This window comes from Taudactylus pleione, unplaced genomic scaffold, assembly GCF_031769625.1.
Source record: "Taudactylus pleione unplaced genomic scaffold, aTauple2 ptg000910l, whole genome shotgun sequence".
NCBI classification, from domain to species: Eukaryota; Metazoa; Chordata; class Amphibia; order Anura; family Myobatrachidae; genus Taudactylus; species Taudactylus pleione.
Window position 1 is genome coordinate 204,151 of NW_028285311.1, and position 22,883 is coordinate 227,033.

The following is a 22,883-nucleotide window of genomic DNA, read 5'->3' on the forward strand; positions in this document are numbered from 1 at the left end:
TGTAATGTGTAGATTCAATAGAATCTACACATTATTTAGAATCTACCTATCCCCTGGCGGCGGGGATAGGCAGCGGTCGAAAAGTCGCCTCAGGCCTCCCGGCGTCGATCCCCGCCCCCCAGGGCATCCACCGGGGGGCGCCGCGCGGCGGGGCGGGCCTGCACCTTGCACACTTTCTATGACTGTGCCCCAGTGCAAAAAAGCAAGGACTATAAAGACATGGTTTGATGAGTTTGCTGTGGAAGAATTTGACTGTCTCACACTGAGCCCTGACCTCAACCCCATCGAGCACCTTTGGTTGAACTGGATTGGAGATTGCGAGCCAGGCGTTCTCGTCCAACATCAGTGTCTGACCTCATAAATGCTCTACAGAATGAATGTGCTCAAATTCCCACAGAAACCCTCCAAACACTTGCAGAAAGCCTTCTAAGAAGAGTGGAAGCTGTTATAAGTGGCCTATCTTCTGCATTAAAGTGAGTCGGGGTATGCAATATAATTTGCACCTTGGGGGGTGGTACACGTCACCTGTACAATATCCCAAATGAACGACTGAGCTTACTGTGTTCAGCATACAACACTACACATTGTTGGATCCTCTTATATATTACATGTATCTGTGATGAGCACACGCTGATCAGTATAATCCATCCATGGGAGAGAGATGGGGAATAATGACCTCGGGATGAGTAATATATATAAGGAACGTACAGTTACAGTCATTATCTGTAACACCATAATATACATCACATAGTCTATGTACCCTCACCAGTGACCACCTTGGCAGCGCCGCTCTTCAGCACTATACACATATCACATAGTCTATGTACCCTCACCAGTGACCACCTTGGCAGCGCTGCTCTTCAGCGCTATACACATATCACATAGTCTATGAAGGTCTGCGGGATGGATCTTGTAGTGTTATTAGGAGACAGCAGCCAGATCACTGAGGACTTTATTCCCGGCCCTTGTAGTGTAGATTTGTGGTGGTGACAATAATTGTCTCTCTGCTTTGTATTATTTATGCAGAACACACATTTAGTACCTTGTTGTTTTTTTTCAAGAAAATACCATTAATTTTCCTAAACAGGCCAAAAATAATCTCAAAATAGGCAAAAACATTTTTCATTGAATTGCAAGAAAGTGAAAAAAAAAATTAAAGTTTTTAATTTATTTTCTAACCACCACCATGAAATACTTTGTGGTTCGTGTGTCACCATAAATCCACCAAAGCAGCAAATAGCTGGATTCTACCCAGGGCCGGTTTTAGACATTGTGGAGTTCCCAGTTGTGCCCCCCTTCTCCCAAAATAAAGAAATAACTTTTTTTAGATGGCGTTCTTCTGCGTGCGCTTCTGGAAAGGGGGCATGTCCTTGCAGAAGACCCCTAATTCATCGCACTGTGGGGTGTGCCCAGCACTTATGGAGGTACTGGGCTTCCCCCAAGCTCTCCCCTCATGGCGAATAATTGCCATACGCAGTAAAGCGCCTTACACAATATGCCTTACATAATAATGGCCTTTATAACACATTATGCCACATGCAGTAATGCCCTGTATAATACATGCTACACGCAGTATTGCCCTGTATAATACATTGTGCCACACACAGTAATTCCCTTTATAATACATTATCCCCAAATCAAATTACGCCACACAGTAGTCCCTTATTCATGTTATGATACATAGTGGTGCCCCTTTTACACAATGCCCAAATTAGTGCCCCTTATACACAAGCCCACAGTAGTAGTGCCCCTTATACAATGCCCAAAGCAGTGGTGCCCTTCCACAATGGCCACAGTAGTGGTGCCCCCATTAGTAGTACCTGCAGTGGTAATGCCCACAGTAGTAGTGCCCCCATTGGTAATGTCCCCTATAATAGTGCCCCAATTGGTAATGACTCCATTAGTAGTGCCCCCTATAGTAATCCACCCAGTAATAGTGCCCCCTATAGTAGTGATGCCCCCAGTAGTAGTGCCCCCTATAATAGTGCACCCATTGGTAATGCTCCCAATAGTGTGCCCAGTGGTAATGTCCCCTATAGTAGTGCCCCCCGTAGTAATTCCCCCCAGTAGTAATGCCCCCTATAGTAGTGACTCCAGTAGTAATGCCCCCAATAGTAATGCCCCCAATAGTAGTGACTCCAGTAGTAATCCCCCAGTAGTAATGCCCCCTATACTTGTGCCCCCAGTTCTGGCACTTCTGAAAAAAATACAATTAAAATACAAACACAATACTTACCTTAAGCCCCGCTCTTGTGCCTGCTGCCGTCCGGTCCGACTGCGGCTCCATGGATCTATGGGAGAGACGTCATGACATCCCTCCCATAGTGCTCTCTGAGGGAGCCGGAAGTCAGAGCTTAGGAGTGAGCTCCAGCTTTCGTCTGCCACTGCAGGGAGGCAGCTAGTGGGGGGGACTGGCAAAGTTTTTGAAAACTTCACTTTAGAGACTTTAAAATATGCTAGCACCCATTTTGAAGTACCCCAAATTTGACAGGACTACTTATTTTCACATAAAAAATACTGCTTAATACTATTCTTCACCACTTTAACAAGGACGCTAATAACAAGAATATTAAACAACTTCAGTACCCCAAATAGTTTAATTAGGGCTATTGGAACACTTCTACATTGATCCCCAATGTTAGAGCATCTTTTTTGGGGGTTCAGGCTGATTTCCCCATTTCTGACAGCACTTTCCGCCTGTTCTGAATTCGCCGCCTGCCGTTTTTGTCTGGTTTGGAATTGAATAGGGCGAAAAGTGGGGGTGCGCATGGTAAGTTTTCGCATCCAAAACACGATGTCGGTGAAAAGTCTGGTAGGTGGAACTTTGTCGCAGAGGTAAAAAGAAATGAATATGGCCCTTTGCTTGGTAATGTTCCAAAGCCATCATCATAGTGCAGGAAGCCTCATTAGTCAGTGACATTGGTGAACCACAATAGCCATCTAGACCTCCCTCACACATACACATGGGAAACTTGTGGGATAATTACTAACGACTGCGTCCACACTACACAAAGTTCTCCAGGTGGCTATATATGTAGCAAAAGCAGCTTCTATATGGGAAGGCAGCAGGACAGGGTAGGGGAATGGTGCATACCCTGGTATCTGCGGGCAATGCTTTCAGCTCATTATCAAATCTGTCCTGAAGGCATCACCTGTTGTCTACCAGTGGGAGTAAGACCGGGGCAGACAGGACCTCATGGTGCGGAGGTGCAGTGGAGGCTTCCACTTCAGTGGGGACCCTGACTGTTGCTGACGCTGGTGCGTGACTTTGGCTGTGGAGAATTACCCCCTGCGCCCCCCATTGGCTTACCTGCCTTGACCGCATTGTCCCCAGTATACACGGTGCCTGTGGTACCGATGGACCCCCCTGGTGTATATATCTCGATTGAGATCACTGCTACTGATGCTCTACCCGATCCGAACACAGTAGACCTACCGGATCCTGGGTGCCGCTGGCCCCCCTCGGCGACTGACACTGCGACTGGCATCCTGGTCCTCCCATCTGATCTGTGCGGTGGTGCTGAGCGGGACAGAAGCAGATGAGATATCGCAGAGCGGCTGTGCAGTGGAGGCTTCCATTCAGTGGGGATCCAGACTGCTGCTGACATCGGTATGTGAATCCGGCTGTGGAGAGTTACCCCCCACGCCCCCTGCTGGCTCGCCGGCCTTGTCTCTGGTCTGCGCAGTTACTGAAGTATCGGTGGGGCCCCTTGGTATAAGAATTTCAGCTGATATCACATCTGCGGATGCCCTACACGACTTCAACTTAGAAGACCTACCGGATCCTGAGTGCCGCTGTCCTTCTCCGCAGCTGATACTGCGACTGTCATCCTGGCCCTTCCATTGGATCCTGTTATAGGCGGCTCCGCTCGTGTGGCTGACGGCTGGTTCCCTGTCTGGAGCTCAGAGGCAGGCACCCCCAGTTCCGGCTCTGACCTGCTGTCGCGACACGCCGGCTGCCTACTTTAAATGTTATCTGCCTGTAGGCTGACTGCCGGTGGACCTGCTGCTTCTGCCCTGCTGGTGGAAAACTGACTACAGCTAAAATGCTGCGCGGTCTGGTGTCCCAGGTGGCTCATCCGTTCCTTCCCTGCGGTGCAGTTGCCCAGAGATACCCATTTTATCCCCTTTATCCTTCACTCGGCGCTGTCTCCGGCCGAACAGATCATGGGGATTACGGCTGGTCCTGGCTGTTCAAAGTGAGGTACCTTCTGTGGAGTCTCAGTTTTCACATTGCTTGGTATTGGGGACTAAAAATTTGTTGACTCTCTCTGTCCCTGAAAAATCCTGCCATTTAAAGTATAATCTGTGTTATTTTTTTACACAACACTCCCACCTAGTGGTGATTCAGGATAAATTTGATTCCTGTAAGAAACTCCTTATTTGTATTATTTCCTATTAAGTACAGATAGGGAAATTATATTTTCATTTGCAAGTATTTCAGGATTATTGTTGAATAGGTTTTCAATAACAATACCCAGGAGTAATTTGAATAAATTTTTGTCCTTAATGCTGACAGATTGATCAAAATGTAATGTTATGCTGTTTATGAAAGGGGTATTGTAAAAACTTTAACTTGTAATCCAAATATTTTGTATATGTCACATTTCTAAATCTGGTGTATAGTAGGTGACCTCATTGTCTAACTTGGTATTATTCTCTGTGCTGGCCAACAGGGCATGGAAAAATATTTTCCCAAAGCCTCCTCATCCTCAGACACATCTCATACAGTTACCATGGGAAAGTCAAACAAGTCTACAAATAAAAATACCCCCTCCCCATCCCCCCTTGAGTCGCAGGATGTCGTGGGTCCCCCTGACCTCTCTGACTCTGGCACCATTCCCGTCTCCTCTTTACCCATGCTCGAAATGGCTGAGGCCATTGCCAAAGTACTAATGCCCCAGTTTGATAAAAGATTGGAGAGCACTGAAATGAAGATAGAGGCGGCTCTAACTAGAACTGATGCACATGCTGCTCGTCTAACCACATTAGAGACGAAAGTTAGTGACACTGAAGATAGAGTTCAAACAATTCAAGATGACACATCTCCCCATTCCTCCACTATTCAATCTCTGAAGGAGAAAATAGACGATTTGGAAAATCGTCACCGTAGAAATAATTTACGGTTTATTGGAATCCCAGAATCTTACAATGGTCCACAGCTTCTTGATTTCATTGCTAAAGATTTACCTTTAGCCTTAGACATAGCAGATACACTGGGTACCCCCCAAATCAAGAGAGCACATCGTATAGGCCCTGAACGACAGGGAGACAATCATAGATCCCGTCCGGTTATAGCAAAATTTCTGGACTATCAAGCTAAGGAACACATTTTAATTGCCTATCGCAAGTCTAACTCTTTAATGGCACACTCCCACAAAATATTGATTTTTCAGGATTTTTCTGTGCTGGTAGCCCAAAAACGCAAAGCTTTTTCTGAGATTTGTAATTATCTGCACTCCCACAATCGTAGATTTGCCCTGCTATACCCGGCAAAATTAAGAGTATTTGAAGAGGGCCGTCCATTATTTTTTGAGGATCCCGCACAGGCGAAACGCCATCTTCTCCCACCTCACTCACCTTCTCGGTCACCCCCACCACCTTGATTATGGCCGGACTTATTAACTGGGCTCCGATTCACAAATTAATAAAACGTGATGTTTAAATCTGACCTGAAATGAGATAATATTGTTTCTAGTTATTTCTGATCTAGAGGCTGAACAAATACTGGAGTACGTACTCCTTATTAATACATTTGTTCAAGTAGATATACTCCACATAGGTCACCTCAATTTAGATTCATGTTTTCTCAGTGGTTGAACTGGGTTACAATATTATATCTTAGTTATACTCATGATACCCCTATTTCCTTTTTTTTTTTTTTTTTTTTTAGGGTAATTAAATGTTATTATATTTGTTTTGTATTTGGACATGTGCAGCCTATCCCAGGCGACACCTATCCTATTTACTTGTTGGAAGGAAAATTGAAAATTGGAGTTTTGTGAGGCAGTGCACTATGCATCATTGTTATTGTACCATTTTACTGTTTCATTTTTTTTCTTCTCTCACTTTGAATCATATACAAATATTTGTTTTGTTACGTGTCTGACCCTCATCCACAGGCTTAGAGCTCATCCATTTTTTTTGAATGGCATTAAGAGATAGTACAGTCGCATCAGTGATAAATCCGTCTTCATCCCGTAGCCCAATTAGGTTAAATTTGGTCTCGTGGCACGTCGGGGGTCTAAACTCGCCCATAAAATGCAGATGGGTGACCACTCATCTCAAGGGGTTACATCCTGATATAATGTTTTTGCAGGAGACTCATTGGCGTACAGGGGACGAGGCCACTCTTCGTGCCCCTTGGCTAATTCATGCATTGCAGCCTCATTCCGCACTAAATCTAGGGGTGTTGCCATTCTCTTAAAGCGGGGTCTACAATTCACTGTTTTAAATCAGATCGTGGATAGATATGGTAGATTTCTTTTTCTGGATGTTGAAATCTTACATTCTCGCTTTACATTGGTTAATATTTACGCGCCCAACACGGACTCCTCATCTTTTTTCCATCAATTAACTAAACTATTACAACAAAGAGAAAATTACCCTTTAATTGTAGGGGGAGACCTTAACACAGTATTAGATCCCCAAATTGATAAAGCTCCCCCACCAGCTAGACCAGCCTCTAGCACATGGCAGGTACTCCCATCTTTATTAACCGCATTACATCTTTCATATCCCTGGTGTCTATTAAACCCGACTGACCGCTCCTACATACATCTTTCGGCAGCTCACGGCTCTTTGACGCACATTGACTATTTTCTTTTATCCGATATTTTAATGTCCCATCTCCATAGTGCTCGAATACATGATATCACAATCTCCGACCACGCGCCTCTTACAGTGTCACTTACATTTCCATCGGAACCTTACCGTAATAATATATGGCGATTTCCTGCACATCTGGCCTCTTCAACTGATTTTCGATCTTTTCTTAAGTCAAAATGGTCGGATTTTGTTGACGATAATCTGGTTTAATGTGGGAAACCTCAAAGGTAGTATTACGAGGCCATATCATTAGCTACATGGCACAGCTTAAACGCAAAATGTCAGCTACTTGTTCCTCATTACGAGCGACAGTTACACAAACATTCATGGCCTATACCATGGACCCTTCATCTGATAAACTGCACCAATATAAATTAGCCCGCCAATTATTAGATTTCCTTCTTTCACAGGCGAAACATAGTCTAGAAATCTCTAAACACAAATATTATCACTGGGGCAACAAGACAGGCCGCCTTTTAGCAAATATAGCCAAATCTCGGAAGCCCAGGAATCATATTTCAGCAGTACACCACCCCACCACTAGATCTACAATTACCGATTCAAAGGATATCTGGTCACTTTTCACAAATTATTACTCTACTCTATATTCTCCCCAGTCAATTGACGTGGAACAACAACGGTTACTATTGGATGAGGCCCGTCTCCCTACACTCACTCAAGACCAATGCGACATCCTAGACTCCGATATCACTGATCAAGAACTTCGAGACACTATAAGAGCCCTACCTGCTCATAAAGCACCCGGTCCTGATGGTTTTTTTCCGGTGACTATTATAAAATCCTCCAAGAGGACACCTCTCCACTACTCTTGGATTTATTTAGACATATTCATCGCCATTCCCCTTCACTTCCCTATTTTAACTCTTCACACACGATCCTTCTGCCCAAACCAGAGAAAGATCCCCTTTTATTAGGTTCATATCACCCTATAACGCTGTTAAACTTGGACTTTAAACTTCTCGCCAAAATCATGGCTACGCGCCTGCAACAAATCTTACCGTCCCTTTTAACAGACCATCAGTTAGGGTTTGTATCTGATAGGCATTCGGTTAAGGGTATTCGCACCGCTTTGGCTGCTATAATCGCCTCTAATGGAAACTCTCAAGCTCAGAACATGCTTCTTAGTCTAGATACACATAAAGCGTTCGATATGATACTCTGGCCTCATTTATTTGAAACTCTGACTCGCAGGGGATTTGCCCCATATTTTGTTAAATTACTGCGCTTCTTCTACCATTCCCCTTCCACGTCATTGCTGATTAATGGGCTGCATGGTACACCCATAGAACTAAGACGGGGAACACGCCAGGGATGTCCTCTTTCCCCCTTCTTTTCAACCTTGCCATAGATCCCTTACTTCGCATTTTACAACAATGGTTTGAATTCCGAGGAGTCCGGGTTGGTACACATAGCGTTAAATTGACTGTATATGCAGACGACATCCTTTTATATATCACAGACCCTCAACACACTCTACCCCTGATTATGTGCAAGTTTGAGCTGTTTGGTGACATTTCTGGCTTGAAGATTAATGAGGATAAATCACGTGCAATGTTTCTTCATCTCACTATCTCCACTCCTTCGTTGGGCTCGTCTTTTTCCTTCTCCTGGGCCTCCTCACATTTAGAGTACCTGGGCATTATTTAGCCTAAGAACCCTGCTCAACTGTACGATAAAAATTTAACACGACTGATTCACAGCATTACTGAGGAGCTCAGGGGTTGGAAACATTTGACCCTCTTGTACTTAGGTAGAGCTGCTCTCATTAAAATGATGACTTTTCCTCGTCTTTTATATATGTTACAGACATTACCCATTCCACTTACCACAAAAGATATCCAATTAATTAACAAGCTCTTCAGGTCATTCATATGGCAGGGTGGTAGGGCCCGCATTAGTCTTCGTAAATTATGTCAACCTAAATCTAACGGTGGAATATACTTTCGCAATATCTTGATATATAATCACTCCTCCTTGATGAGGTTTTTGGCTGATTGGCTAAACGATCAGGAAGTGTATGCCAACACATCCCTAGAATCACAATTCCTTCCCACAATGGCCTTAAAATATTTTTTACACATTCACGACCAAGAAGTTCCACCAGAAGTTCGTGATAACCCCCTGCTAATGACTACTAGATGCCTCTGGCATATACTGCGACATAAGCTCAATTTAAATGCTTATAAATCAATCCACCTCCCATTGCAGCGTAATTTAGAGTTTCAGGAGGGAGCAGCTTCTTATCCTTTCACGATTTGGAGAGTGGGAGGGGTTCACACTATACGTCATCTAGTAGACTTGGAATTGAGGAGACCCCTGGTGTTCTGTGAGGCAACTGACAAATTTGAGACCCTGCGAGCTTATCCTTTAGCTTACTTCCAAGCACAACACTATATAGCCTCCGTGATACGGACATTTTCAACAGCTGACTGGCAAAACCCGCTAGATCAATGTTTTTCGAGTTTGACACCTATCCATAAGGCCATATCCATCTATTACAAACTTCTCAGTGAAGATTTAGATCATAATCTGATTAGCCAAGGACTGCGCCAATGGCTGGCGCGATTCCCATCACTCACTATTACAGATTTAATACGTGGATTGACGAGGTCACAATCATTACTGACTGCTAGTGCATATAATGAACTTTTTCTAAATGTGTATCATAGGACCTATTTGTCCCCGCACAGGCGATATAAAATGGGTCTGATTCTCACGTCTGCCCTAGATGTGCGGGCGATGAGGCAGATCTCTATCATTGCCTTTGGGAATGCCCAGTAGTTCAGGGCTTCTGGAGATTAGTAAAATATGATGCAGAGACTCATTTAGTGAATTATGTGCCTTTTACCCATGAATGGGCTGTCTTGGGCATATTTCCAAGGGGACAAAGACTAACCCAGGGCAGCAGGAAATTATTACTCGCAATAATCGAAGCCGCAAAAAAGGCCATATTGCAAGAGTGGATACACCCAACTCCAATCAATTTTCCTTTATACAAGGAAAAACTAAATTTAATTTTTCGGATGGATTGGGTGGAAACTATGGGCCTGATTCAGACCCACTTGCAAGCGGCTGTCCGCTCGCAAGTGGGTCGATGGTGCGCATGCGCCAGACGCGACGAGCGAAGGACTTTCCTTCGCTCGTTGTGTCTGATCAAAGGGGGCGTGCTGTTGATGTTGATTGACAGCACGCCCCCTTTGGTGGGCGTGCCGGGGGCGTGCCTCCCAGACGGAGGCGTTCCCAAGGGAACGCCTAACGTCTGAAGCCGGCCCCACTGACATCACTAGTGATGTCAGTGGGAGTGATTTTGGCTCTGATAGAGCCAAAATCACTCCAGGGCTTGTGGTCGAAAACCCTGACCACAGGCTTCTGGTCGCACTGGCGATGGTTGCGATGGTCAAGACCATCGCGATCATCATCCTGCACGCTCGTATGAGCTGTGGGTGGTGACCCACAGCTATACGAACGTCCAGGAGGACGCTCCATTTTTATGGAGGACGGCCCTCATTCAGAGTGAGCGCTCTGCTCAGAGTGTCCAGCTCTGAATGAGGGCCCATGTTCGATAAGGAAAAGAAAGCTGCGTCTTTTTTCGACACATGGGAGTCTCATAGCTACCCTGCCAATTTTCTTCACAATACCAGATCCATCATAGTATGCGACTGACACAGTGGTATGAGACTCGGGTCCTCTCGGGAGACCCTCTTATAAGGTTGTCTAGCGGGTGAGCGTCAGACAGTATTTTACTATTATTATGTTTTATATAATAATTTGTTTTTTTTTTTTAAAGTCTAATGTACTGAATACTTGTATGTAAGTCAATTGCTACGACAATGATTTGTACTGATTGATGTTACAAATTTTGTGTATGGTGTTACTTGCTTCCACAAATAAAGAAAAGTTTAAAAAAAAATTAAAATAATAATCAATGATCTGGAACCAATCTTTACATGTGGGTGGGTCACAGGAATTCCAGAGAATTGGGATGACCGCTTTTGCTGCATTACTTAGATGGCACAGTAAGGATTTCTTATAACTTAAGATAGACCCCCCTGTTTTGTGAGCTCCAGTGTCTGCCTAGGGATTCAGGAACAGATATCTATGTGTCTCAGGCTCTTGTTTTTGCTTTGGGTTCTATTTTATGAAATTACATGTCTAATGAACCTTTAAAAATGTATACAGACTATAGTCCTTATAGATTTGAATGTGAGAAATGCAAATGTGTTATTATTATTTAACAGTTTGATAATTGGTTTCTTTGGTTGGTATGAATATTGTCCCTTGATACACCTTGTGATCTTTTTACTTCCAGATACAGAATAAACAAACATAGAAGTGCCTTTTGTCTTTTGGCAGATTACCATATTGCTGGAGATTATCTCCAGACCAGAGTAGGAGAATTTTGGGATTTGTTTATAACTAATTTACCAGTCAGTCAATCTATATCCCAAAAGGTATGGTTACGGTTATAGTGTGCCCAGATCTACTAAGGATAGCCACCTTAGTAACAGAAAAAATAGACTGTCTGGTATTCATTCCCTAAGTAGGAGATACCTCATACAATAGAACAGGGTTTTGTAAATCCACAGAGAAGGGTTTTGTAACCCACAGAGGAGGGTTTTGTAAACCCACAGAGAAGGGTTTTGTAAACCCACATATATGGGTAATACAGACAGTAAGCACCTGTCCGACTGTCAGACCCCCCACAGATATGCGCACAGTTTTAAGTCCTGGGGTGACAGAAGCGATGTCCAAACTCTTTAAAAAGGTTGGCATACACAGAAATGGCACACACTTAACCCAATTCAATTACGACAGATGCATAAGTCATATGGCCCCTACATAAAGAGTAACAAATTTGAAGGCAAACTTTGGAATTAAATAAAAGTGTCAGAACAGATCTTGTTAGAGATAGAGTCACAAGAAAAGGAATAAGAGATTAATTGTATGCCCTTTAAGGATTATTTTTAAGAGACACCTGTAAGGACAGTAGGTCCAAATTGTTCAGTGAAAAATGATATTGCTAAAAAGAAATAGTTATGCCCAATAGAGATTGTCAGGCATGTGATGATTTAGCATTGTGGTGCTGTAAATTGCAGAGTTTGTAGACTGAAGGTATCATATACTGAACCCAGAACAGATACCAGAAGTTGGGATGGGGATAAGAAATACATAGATCCCTGTAGGAAAAATACATGGAAGTGTGAATGTCCTCAAGTTAAATTGTGGAGAGAGATAAATTGTTTATGATATTAAATGTAAAAAGAAGCTATGAATGGGGATTAGTAGGTTTAAGAAGTAGATAACGTGGAAGATACATAAATTAATGTGTATGTTCAATAAAATCTAAATGTGATGTGAGATATTAAATATTTGAAGGTATGACATCATTGTTCTGGTCTTAGCCTTTATATGCCTAATTTACATGAGGCTCAGTGACAATCATTTTAAATGCTAAACAAGTTTTTTTTCTGAGACTTTGATCTGCTGTGTAAGTTAGTGACATCTGCAAATCAAAATTATTATTGTTTTTTGCTATTGGCTTTTGTCTCAGTACAATACATAAGTATGTATAAAAGTTCTCTGATTGTGGTATTATAAGGACGTAATTAATCTGTCACTGATTACTAACAGCAATGTTACAAAATGCTGGAGAAGTGAGTGTAGAGGGTGTTATTATTGGGCTGATAGACAATGTACTGTCTGTAATATAATGAGAAAGGACAAGCGAGCACCACAGCCTATTTATGTTGTGCAATCATCAGGAAAGTGACAACAGTTAGCGCCATTTGGGCAAAATATTGGTGCACGTTTAATAAAAAAATAGGCTAAAAGCGTCACCTGTTGCTACAATGTTATCTAATGTTACACGTAGTCAAAGATCCCAAACTTATATGTAGAATGGTTTGTTTCCACTGCCCTCGTCTCTGTGAATCCAGTGCAGAACACATAGACAAGTATAGGAAGATAGCCCCCAGAGTCACATACTTCCCAATGTAACCAGTCTTAGTGGCCCACAATATACTGTATCCATCTGTGGCTGCTAAAAGTGTTATTCACTCCAAATTAATCTCACCAGAACTTTTGCTCTCCTCTGTAGTCCCGTTTCACTAGCCTGGATAGTGAAATACAGTATTTACAGAAGACAAATCCATTGCAGATTATTGTAAATAATGGTGTAATAGTCTCTGATGACTGTCCACTTAATCTGTTAGGGGCAGACCTATGGTCAGCATTAAATGCCACAATAACATACAAAGATGGGGAAGTGACTTAACTTTCAAACCAGGACTTCTTGGAAAAATAACCTTTGATACAAGAAATGTACTAACATATCTCATTAATGTTGTTAACACTGAAAACTTATAATTAAATGAGATATTTGCTAAAGTCCCTGATATGTTATGGGCAAAGGGTAAAATGGATGTAAGGCTACTGCCCATCCAGCCCATGGAAATTAAACTTAAAGCTACAAGTGCAAGTTAAACAATACCCTTTAAGACCAGATCAAGTGGCTGCAGTAACCAAACAGGTAGATAACCTGAAAGTAGGGTACTTAGGGAATGTTGCTCCAGTTGGAACTAGTTTTTTCCTATTAAAAGGAACACCCCAATTCCAGATGAATTTCCCTATTTTAGGATGATTCGTGATTTAAGAAAGATTAATAAAAGGTTACAGGTTGATACATGGACTGTACCTAATCCGCACATGGACTGTACCTAATCCGCATACCTTGTTGAATGGCATATCACCCACCTCACACTTTTACTGTTTTTCAATCCCAATAACAAAAGAAATCCAACTATTGCTTCTACACAGCAAGAAAAGCAATGTGCTTGGACTAGACTGCCACAAGGGGGTGCTACAAGCCCTAGTGAATACTCAAAGACAGTCATTGGTTTTAAAAGATTGGCTTCCTGCCAGTGCAATCACAATCGTTATACAATATGTGGACAATTTACTTTTATGTGTTGACTCAGAGCAGGATTGTTTGCATGAAATAATAGCATTACTGAATATTCTGCACAGTAAATGTTGTAGGGTTTCTAAAGAAGCGGGATACCTTCTGAAAATAAATGGTAACTTTTGTATGATGCATTAGAGGGACCTATACAACAGAGTCCACTTTAATTAACACTTGAATGAATTGAAGTTTTTATGTTGTATAACAAGACATCATTAATGCATTAGCATTAGCTGTACCTGAGTATAGTGAGCCTTTATACTGTTTTGTCATGGGTCTAACTCTCATGCTCAGGGGGTCCTTACACAATCACATGAGAACTTTTGTCACTTAGACCCTGTAAAGTGCTAACATAGTGTTAGGACACATAACCCTTATAGTACCACATGGGGTTATAAAGATCCTCAGTAGGGCTCAAACAAAGCATTTGTCTGTTGCTAGGATTACACAATATGAGGTAGTTTTGTTGTACAAGTAATGTCACTCTTAAAAGGTCTAGTGTTGAATCCTGCATCATTGCTCCCGCAGGTTTCAAGAGATACAAGTACAAATAACAATGACAGTAATAGTGACAGCATCAAGGAGGACACTGAAAATATACAATCATGATTGTGTTGAACTAATGAAGCAGGAATCATTGTCCTTATCTAATATTTCAGATGTTCCTATTGTAGATGCCGACCTTGCTCTCTTTGTAGATGGTTCCAGATACAATGTAGATGGAGTTACACACACAGGATGTGTTATCCATATCAGAGCACTGTCTACTGCATTCCAGTTACCCTAAAGACTTTCAGTGATAAAGATAAAAGCACATACAGGAGACACTACACCCGAAGCTGATGGCAAGAGACTGGTAGACCAGGCCGCACGTGCTGCTGCCATAAGTCACTACTCCCAGGGTGAGCCCACTTATGTGGTATATCCCACCCACAAGACTGACTTAAGTACCCTCATAAAGCAGAAAGAATTCCTGCACAGACAGGCCAAGAAGACTATTTTGTGGGGCTCTCTTAAATGATGAAAGTTAATTGAATATGATAAGTTGATAAATTAAAACGTAAATTGTAATAATACTCTTAAAATAATAGTGCACAAGACACCAAAGAGAAAATAATAGTTGTAGTTCAACCAGAAAAGTATATATATATATATATAAATATAAAAATAGACAAATCTATACTAAATCCTGCTTGAGAGAGGGATAGTTCTTTCTACGACAGAAAAAGTGGGGCTAAAATATTCATAGAGCTATTCCTCTATCCCATATGTGAGGGAGAAAAAGAATAACATTTTGTGTATCCCAGCAAGCACAGGCAGATAGTACAATGTATTCTGAGTTATCTCTAATATAAAACCTTCTATATGTGCAGAAAGATGATGGATAACAGTGATCATTAGTAAATGACATTAGAAACCTATATCTTCTCTAATGCTATGCAGACAGCCTTATATCATGAATCCAATCACTATACAGAAAAGGCACAGTATCCTTTATAATGCGTCAATAGTTCTTGAGCAGTGTCACATAGAAATAAAAGTCAATTATATGCATGTTGAATACTGAGAGATTAATATATTGATCATTATCCTATGATTCATCAAAGCATAGATAAGAAAAAGTTAAAGTAAGACACTGTTAAATATCTCTCCACTTCTGCTTTCACATGGGGGTAGTGCAAGCCATGTGATGAGAGAGCGAGGAGACTGGTGTCTATAGAAACAACAGCAATGATAGGGTTTGTTAAAGCTCTGCCAGGTGTTAGATGAGCCCAGTTACCATTTAGGGCATTGCAGGGCTTAAATGCGCCCAGGAGCAGTCAAACCACTACCACTACCAGGAGAGATAGAGAAGGTACCTGTCTGACCATGTGTATTCTGCACTGTGAGAAGGGAATTCTGCGCTGTGCTCTGTTCCTGTCAGCTGAAGAATGCTGCGTGTCTGTAATCCAACAGGCAAAACCTGAACGTCTGGCTCAGAAGAGTGTGTGCCTGAGGTGGATCGCGCAATGGCGGTTACGTGTCTGTGATCAGCTGTTAGGCGCCTGGGTAGACGCTGTGTGTCTGCAGCCCACAAGTAAGACGTCTGGTCCGGCTCAGGAGAGTGTAGCCTGCGGTGAATCTTACAGTGGTGGTCACGTGACCGTGAATGATGCGCATTTCACCCGGAGGCTTGTTCACAAAGGAATGCCCAGACACATTCTACCATTCCTTTGTGAACAAGCCTCCGGGTGAAACGCCTTTAAGTATTCAGAAGAGAAAATTACAGAATACTGTGAAGGTTTTTTTGCTGACCTTCAGAGAATCAGAGCATTGGAATGTGCAATGTTTAAAATGTGCAGATAGTGCCATGAACACACTCCCAAACATGTATTCTAGACTCCTTTTCTATACTACACTCCCCTTCTATGCTAGACTCCCCTTCTATGCTAGATGCTAGACTCCCTTTCTATACTAGACTCCCTTTCTATGCTAGACTCCCTTTCTATACTAGACTCCCTTTCTATGCTAGACTCCCTTTCTATACTAGACTCCCTTTCTATGCTAGACTCCCTTTCTATACTAGACTCCCTTTCTATGCTAGACTCCCTTTCTATACTAGACTCCATTCTATACTAGACTCCCTTTCTATACTAGACTCCCTTTCTTAAATAGAGAAGATATAATGATGACTGTGGGGTGATTGATGGGCTCTCAGTAATGAACTGCCAAGAATTAATGAATGTTTGCACTTTCTGATAATTGTATATGTTACACTGTGAGATTATCCTATCTGTAAGAACGCCTATAAAACCTGTGTACTTTTTCTAATACAGAGAACCTGAAAACTGACTTATCTGTTTGGTTTGAGTGTTATTTCTCCACATCAGCTGATGTAACAATGGGATATCCCCACCGAGAGTTTTGACACATATAACGAGCTCTGCCCGGTGATAAGACAGTTGAAGAGTCTGTTTTAAATCTATCAGTGTTTATTTACCAGTTACCCCATACACACCACGGAAGGTGAGCGCTGAGTGTTTTATACACCAGTTACCCCATACACACCATGGAAGGTGAACGCTGAGTGTTTTATACACGTTACCCCTTATACCCCATGGAAGGTGAACGCTGAGTGTTTTATACACCAGTTACCCCATACACACCACGGAAGGTGAGCGCTGAGTGTTTTATACACCAGTTACCCCATACACACCATGGAAGGTGAACGCTGAGTGTTTTATACACGTTACCCCTTATACCCCATGGAAGGTGAGGGCTGAGTGTTTTATACACCAGTTATCCCATGGAAGGTGAACGCTGAGTGTTTTATACACCAGTTACCCCATGGAAGGCGAGTGCCGAGTGTTTTATACACCAGTTACCCCATACACACCACGGAAGGCGAGTGCTGAGTGTTTATACACGTTACCCCTTATACCCCATGGAAGGTGAGGGCTGAGTGTTTTATACACCAGTTACCCCATACACATCACGGAAGGTGAACGCTGAGTGTTTTATACACCAGTTACCCCATGGAAGGCGAGTGCCGAGTGTTTTATACACCAGTTACCCCATACACACCACGGAAGGTGAACGCTGAGTGTTTTATACACCAGTTACCCCATACACACCACGGAAGGTGAACACTGAGTGTTTATACACCAGTTACCCCATACACACCACGGAAGGTGAACGCTGAGTGTTTATACACCAGTTACCCCATACACACCACGGAAGGTGAGCGCTGAGTGTTCTTCTACTTTACTTTAACCATTTGTAAGGAAGGTTACCTCACTCACATAGCAGCTCCCTATGAGCACACCCAGCATCCACCTTAAGTGTTAAGACTGACGCATTTCACCTCCAGAGACTTTATCTGTCATTGCTGATCTGTGAAAGCTTTGTAGTGGAAGTGATCCAATTGCTACATGGCATTAATTGTTCCACACATGATGTAAGTGGACCTTTTATTTTTTTTAAGGTACGATATATAAAACAATATCAACAGTAAATAAAAAAAATTGGTTGCGTAACACCGGTTGGGTACACAATGTGTGTGTTACATATATCTGTCTATAGATTAAACATCAAACAGACATAGTAAATAAAAAATAGCATTTATTAGTGATACTTGGCTTAGTTTATTAGTACATGACATTAGGATACAAATACTGGAGGTAGATGATTGGCTGAATTTCTCACGTGGAAACCCAGAGAAATAAAACTACAGATTACAATGTAGCAAGTATAAATATATTAGTACATACTGCACAATATTAAGTTTGAAAAAGATCTTTATAGCCTCATCCTCTAAGCTCAGAAAAGAGAAGAAATGAGAGAGAATAATTATTTACATACATAGAAATATACACAAATTTGGGACACCACCAGCAGCACCAGGGACACCCACACATAGGACAGTCCTCACAGTTGTTGTGTCCTGATGTTATTTCTTTTTCTAACAAATACTTCCCTGATACACTGTAACTGTTTCTATCCTCCCATTGCTGTGGGCACCTGGCCCCCCTGCAGCATATAATAGTTATTACATAGAGGGAAGGAGGTGGGTGGCAGGAACTTGTCGGTCAGGTTTCAGACCTTATGGTCTCTTATTAGATGACAGGACTGTTATCACTTTGGCTACTGTTCTTTGTGTCTTCCTACAAACTTTTATACCATTCAGGTGATCAGATTCCAAAAACTGCTATACACACTGCAGGGTAACTCTCCTCATTATCTTACAAAATAGATAAAAGCAAGAAAAGCACAATGAGGACAGTAATACAAGCTATAAACTTTCTGGATCATGAAACAGAAATGTCAAAGGCCATTGAAGTACCCAGGTCAGAAGATATACTAAATAGTTATATATTTTTTTTTAAATACATTTTCACTTGTTAACACAGTTTCTTCAGTGTAAATAAGGATTGGTTTACCAAGATCTGATTTCTGTCTTTTCCAACAATCAGAACATGAGAATATCTAATCTGTGTGATGTATGTTATGTCTAACAAGATCTGATTCCGTGTAAAACATTTCCCACACTCAGAGCATGGAAATGGCTTCTCACCTGTGTGACATCTCTGATGTCTAACAAAATCCGATTTTTCTGTAAAACACTTCCCACACTCAGAGCATGAAAATGGTTTCTCACCTGTGTGATTTCTCTGATGTCTAACAAGATGTGATTTATAAGTAAACCATTTCCCACACTCAGAGCATGGAAATGGTTTCTCACCTGTGTGACTTCTCTGATGTCTAACAAGATCTGATTTCTCTGTAAAATATTTCCCACACTCAAAGCATGAAAATGTCCTCTCACCTGTGTGACTTCTCTGATGTCTAACAAGATGTGATTTATATGTAAAACATTTCCCACACTGAGAGCATTGAAATGGTTTCTCACCTGTGTGACTTCTCTGATGTCTAACAAAATGTGATTTATATGTAAAACATTTCCCACACTGAGAGCATTGAAATGGTTTCTCATCTGTGTGACTTCTCTGATGTGTTACAAGAAAAAACTTCTGTGTAAAACATTTACCACACTCAGAGCATGAAAATGGCTTCTCACCTGTGTGGCTTCTCTGATGTACAAGAAGATATGATTTCTGTGTAAAACATTTCCCACACTCAGAGCAAGGAAATGGTTTCTCACCTGTGTGACTTCTCTGATGTGTAATAACTTCTGATTTATGTGCATATTTCCCACAGTATGCGCAGGAAAACATATTTTTACCTGTGTGAAATCTCTGATGTCTGACAAGATCTATTTTATATTTAAAACATTTCCCACACTCAGAACATGGAAATGGTTTCTCACCTGTGTGGCTTTTCTGATGTCTAACAAGATGTGTTTTATATGTAAAAAAAATCCCACACTCAGAGCATGGAAATGGCTTCACAACGGCCTTAGCTGACTGATGGGTAACAAGCTTTGTATCCTGTGTAAAACTTTTGCCATGTATAGAACAGGGAGAGATTGCGGCTATGCTAAAAGCTGTACTATGTATAACAGTATCTGAGTTATCAGGGGAACATTGCTGACGGTCAGAGGGATCAGATGACATATCCCCACTGTGAGGTACTGGATGTATAATTGGGGTAATAGGCTTTTCTCCTGGAGAATCCTGTGTGATGTTATCTTCTATTGTATAGGCTGTTGAGAAAATGTGACATTCTTCCGAGATATTCCTGCTGTTATCTCCATCTGCTGGGAATAAAATAACAAGTTTACTTTGATCAATAAAGATTATGCTGAAAAATCTCCAAATGTACTTGACATGGGTAAATTCAAAATGTTAGAAGAAATAATTCATAACTCAGTATCTGACATTAAGGTGTGTTATACATATAGCATAACCTTACATGTTGTACATTTTAATAATTTGTGTTGCTTTCAATATCAAGCATGTGGGGGGTGTGCAATAAGATTGTGGATGTGCAGAGCATAGATAGACAAAATCTGACTGTTTGGTTCTGAAGTGTAATCTCTGGTTAAAGCACAGAACTGTATATAAGCAGCACTGCACACCAAAGTAGTCAGCTTGTTCACTTCCATTACAAATTCCTTATGGAGATCAGCAGAGGCCACTGGAGAGCCATGATCTTCTACAACTACAAGAGTAGTCTGCAACAGCAGGAGAATTGTGACCGGTTACAAGTTGCTTTTGGGGAGAAAGCACCATCCTGGATCACTGTTTTAGTTGTTTGCAGAATTTCGGCATGGGAGATGGTCCCGAAAGACGAGAAGCACTGCAGCCCACCTGTGTCTGCCACCACAGACGACAACATTGCTGCCATGAAGGCCATAGTTAAGGTGGACGCCAGGGTGACCATGGCCTAGTTAGAGAAGGAGATAGGCATCTCATTAGGATCCATCTGCTCAATACTCTATGAAAAGCTTGGTGAAACAGAGTTCTAAGGCTGGGTACACACCTGCACAATATTGTCCCATTTTGGGCAGATTGGGATGACAAATCACGCATATCGTGCAGTGTGTATGCCTGATTTCCCATGGTTGCATGCGATATCGTGTGATTGGCTATGCTGCACGTCATTCATTAAATCTTTTAAGTGTGTGTCGGTCATTTAGGTGTGTACCCACCCTAACAGAGGCAGCTGGGATATTTAGAGGCAGTACTTTCAAGGAAGCCCTGCACAGCAGGCATATCACAGTGAGAGACCAGCACTGGAGATACTGGCACGCTCTATATGGTAAAGTCAGCTGTTGACCAATACAGATTGTCAGCCGGCAGCCAGAAGTATGTGGAAAGGCCACCCTGCCTAATGAAAGAGGGGTGGCTGGATACACGGCAACAGCCTTCTCTCTAAAAGGGTTAGATTAGCCAGCAGATGTACCCAGGGTCTACCCTTGACCAAATGGGTAACACATTGAGGTCAGGCTGACCATCAGGCAGCCCAGAAGAGATGCAGCACATGGCACAGTCGTAATTATAAAATTTGCTGAAGACACCACGATAGTGGGTTTAATCAGTGATGGGGATGAGGAGAGTTACAGGACAGAAGTGGATCAACTCATTAAGGGTAATAATTTGCTGCTGAATAATAAAAGAAACCAAAGAGGTAGTGATAGATTTTAGAATAAGTAGGAAAAGTGCCCCCCGAGCCTTATTTTTAAATGGCTCAGAGGGTTAGTGGGATTACGTTTTTAGGAATCAACTTTTCTGATGACCTATTGTGGTTGTCACATATTTCATCAGTAGTTGGGAATGCTCTGCAACGCCTTTTCTTCCTAAGGAAATTGGTGGGAGATGCCGCACATACAGGATGGGGGGAGACGCCGTGGGGGGAGATGCCGCGCAAACAAGCTGGTGGGAGATGCCGCGCATACAAGCTGGTGGGAGACGTTGCACATACAGGCTGGTGGCAGACGCCGCACATACAGGCTGGGGGGAGAAGCCGCGGGGGGCGATGCCACGCATATAGGCTGGGGGGAGACACCGCGCGCCCATTGGCTGGGGGAGATGCCGCGCGCCCATTGGCTGGGGGAAACGCCGCGCGCCCATTGGCTGGGGGAGACGCTGCAGCGCAGCCATTGACTGGGGGAGACGTCGCAGCGCTGCCATTAGCTACAACAGCACAAACAGAGCCAGCGGGTCCTACAGTACCTGATCAGTTTTTAAATCTGGGTCCCCAGTTTGCTGTAGCGCGTCAAAACGCGCTATATCGCGTATTTTGCGAACCCTAGTTTTCTATTTAGATGATTTGCTTTTCAAAGCAAAGTCAATAGAGGCTCTTCAAGCAGATCTGATAAGGACAGTGAACGTCCTAGAGTTCCATGTCTGGGTTACCAACTACCAAAATTCCAAGATGCTTCTCAGTCAACGCAGGAAAGTTTTGAAGTGTTCAATACCCAACTAGCCAGGGTCTTTTTGCCAACAGAAAACCTATAATAACCAAGTCGTACAACATTACAGCAGTAGCATACATAAATCATCAGGGGAGCTGTAAAAAGTTCCCTGGCAATGAGAGAATCCTTTCAGATCCTATCTTCAGCGGAGATTCATGTTCCAGCGATATGTGCAGTATTATTTCAGGAATAGAGAGTTGGAAGATGGACTTTCAGAGTGGCCAGTTTATACTTCCAGGGGAATGGTCTCAGCATTCAGAAGCCTTTAACAGTCTGATAACTATATGGGGGTCAGCAAGAGATAGATCTAATGGTTTCTCAATTCAACAATAAAATGGCCAGGTGTTGTTGCAAGGTCAAGGATCAATCAGCCTTCCTAATAGATGCCATGGTGGTCCCTTGGAGATTTCATCTAACGTACATTTTCCCACAAATAAATTTGAGAAAGTTGGCTCTGATTCCAAAAGTAAAGACTTTCTAGCAGGGTGTATTACATATACAGCCGCCATATATGCATCCAGAGCCTTGGGATATAAAGCTGGCGCTGTCAGCGCTTCAGTTACCACCCTTGGCAGTAGGTGGACATGAAGTGGGTAACTTTTAGTTATATAATCATCTAGAAGAGTTTCTCCTGATGATAGAACTAAAAGAAAACATAACTTCCAAGATACTCACTTCAGGGTTAGAGAAGAATACCTCCCGGAACAGCCACTCCAT

The 22,883-nt window shown here is 42.4% G+C and overlaps 2 protein-coding genes across 2 annotated transcripts in view; one reads left to right on the forward strand and one right to left on the reverse strand.

The window, feature by feature from the left end:
- LOC148473808 (uncharacterized) overlaps positions 1–22,883 on the forward strand; it is a 227,874-nt gene that overhangs the window by 32,424 nt on the left and 172,567 nt on the right. The gene's annotated exons all lie outside the window — the stretch shown is intronic.
- The window catches only part of LOC148473809 (uncharacterized), a 285,177-nt gene continuing 280,187 nt past the window's right edge, over positions 17,894–22,883 (reverse strand). Inside the window, exon 9 of the mRNA XM_088459415.1 lies at positions 17,894–19,469. Coding sequence (XP_088315541.1) covers positions 18,691–19,469 — 779 coding nt within the window. The 3' untranslated portion in view covers positions 17,894–18,690. The remainder of the gene's footprint in view (positions 19,470–22,883) is intronic.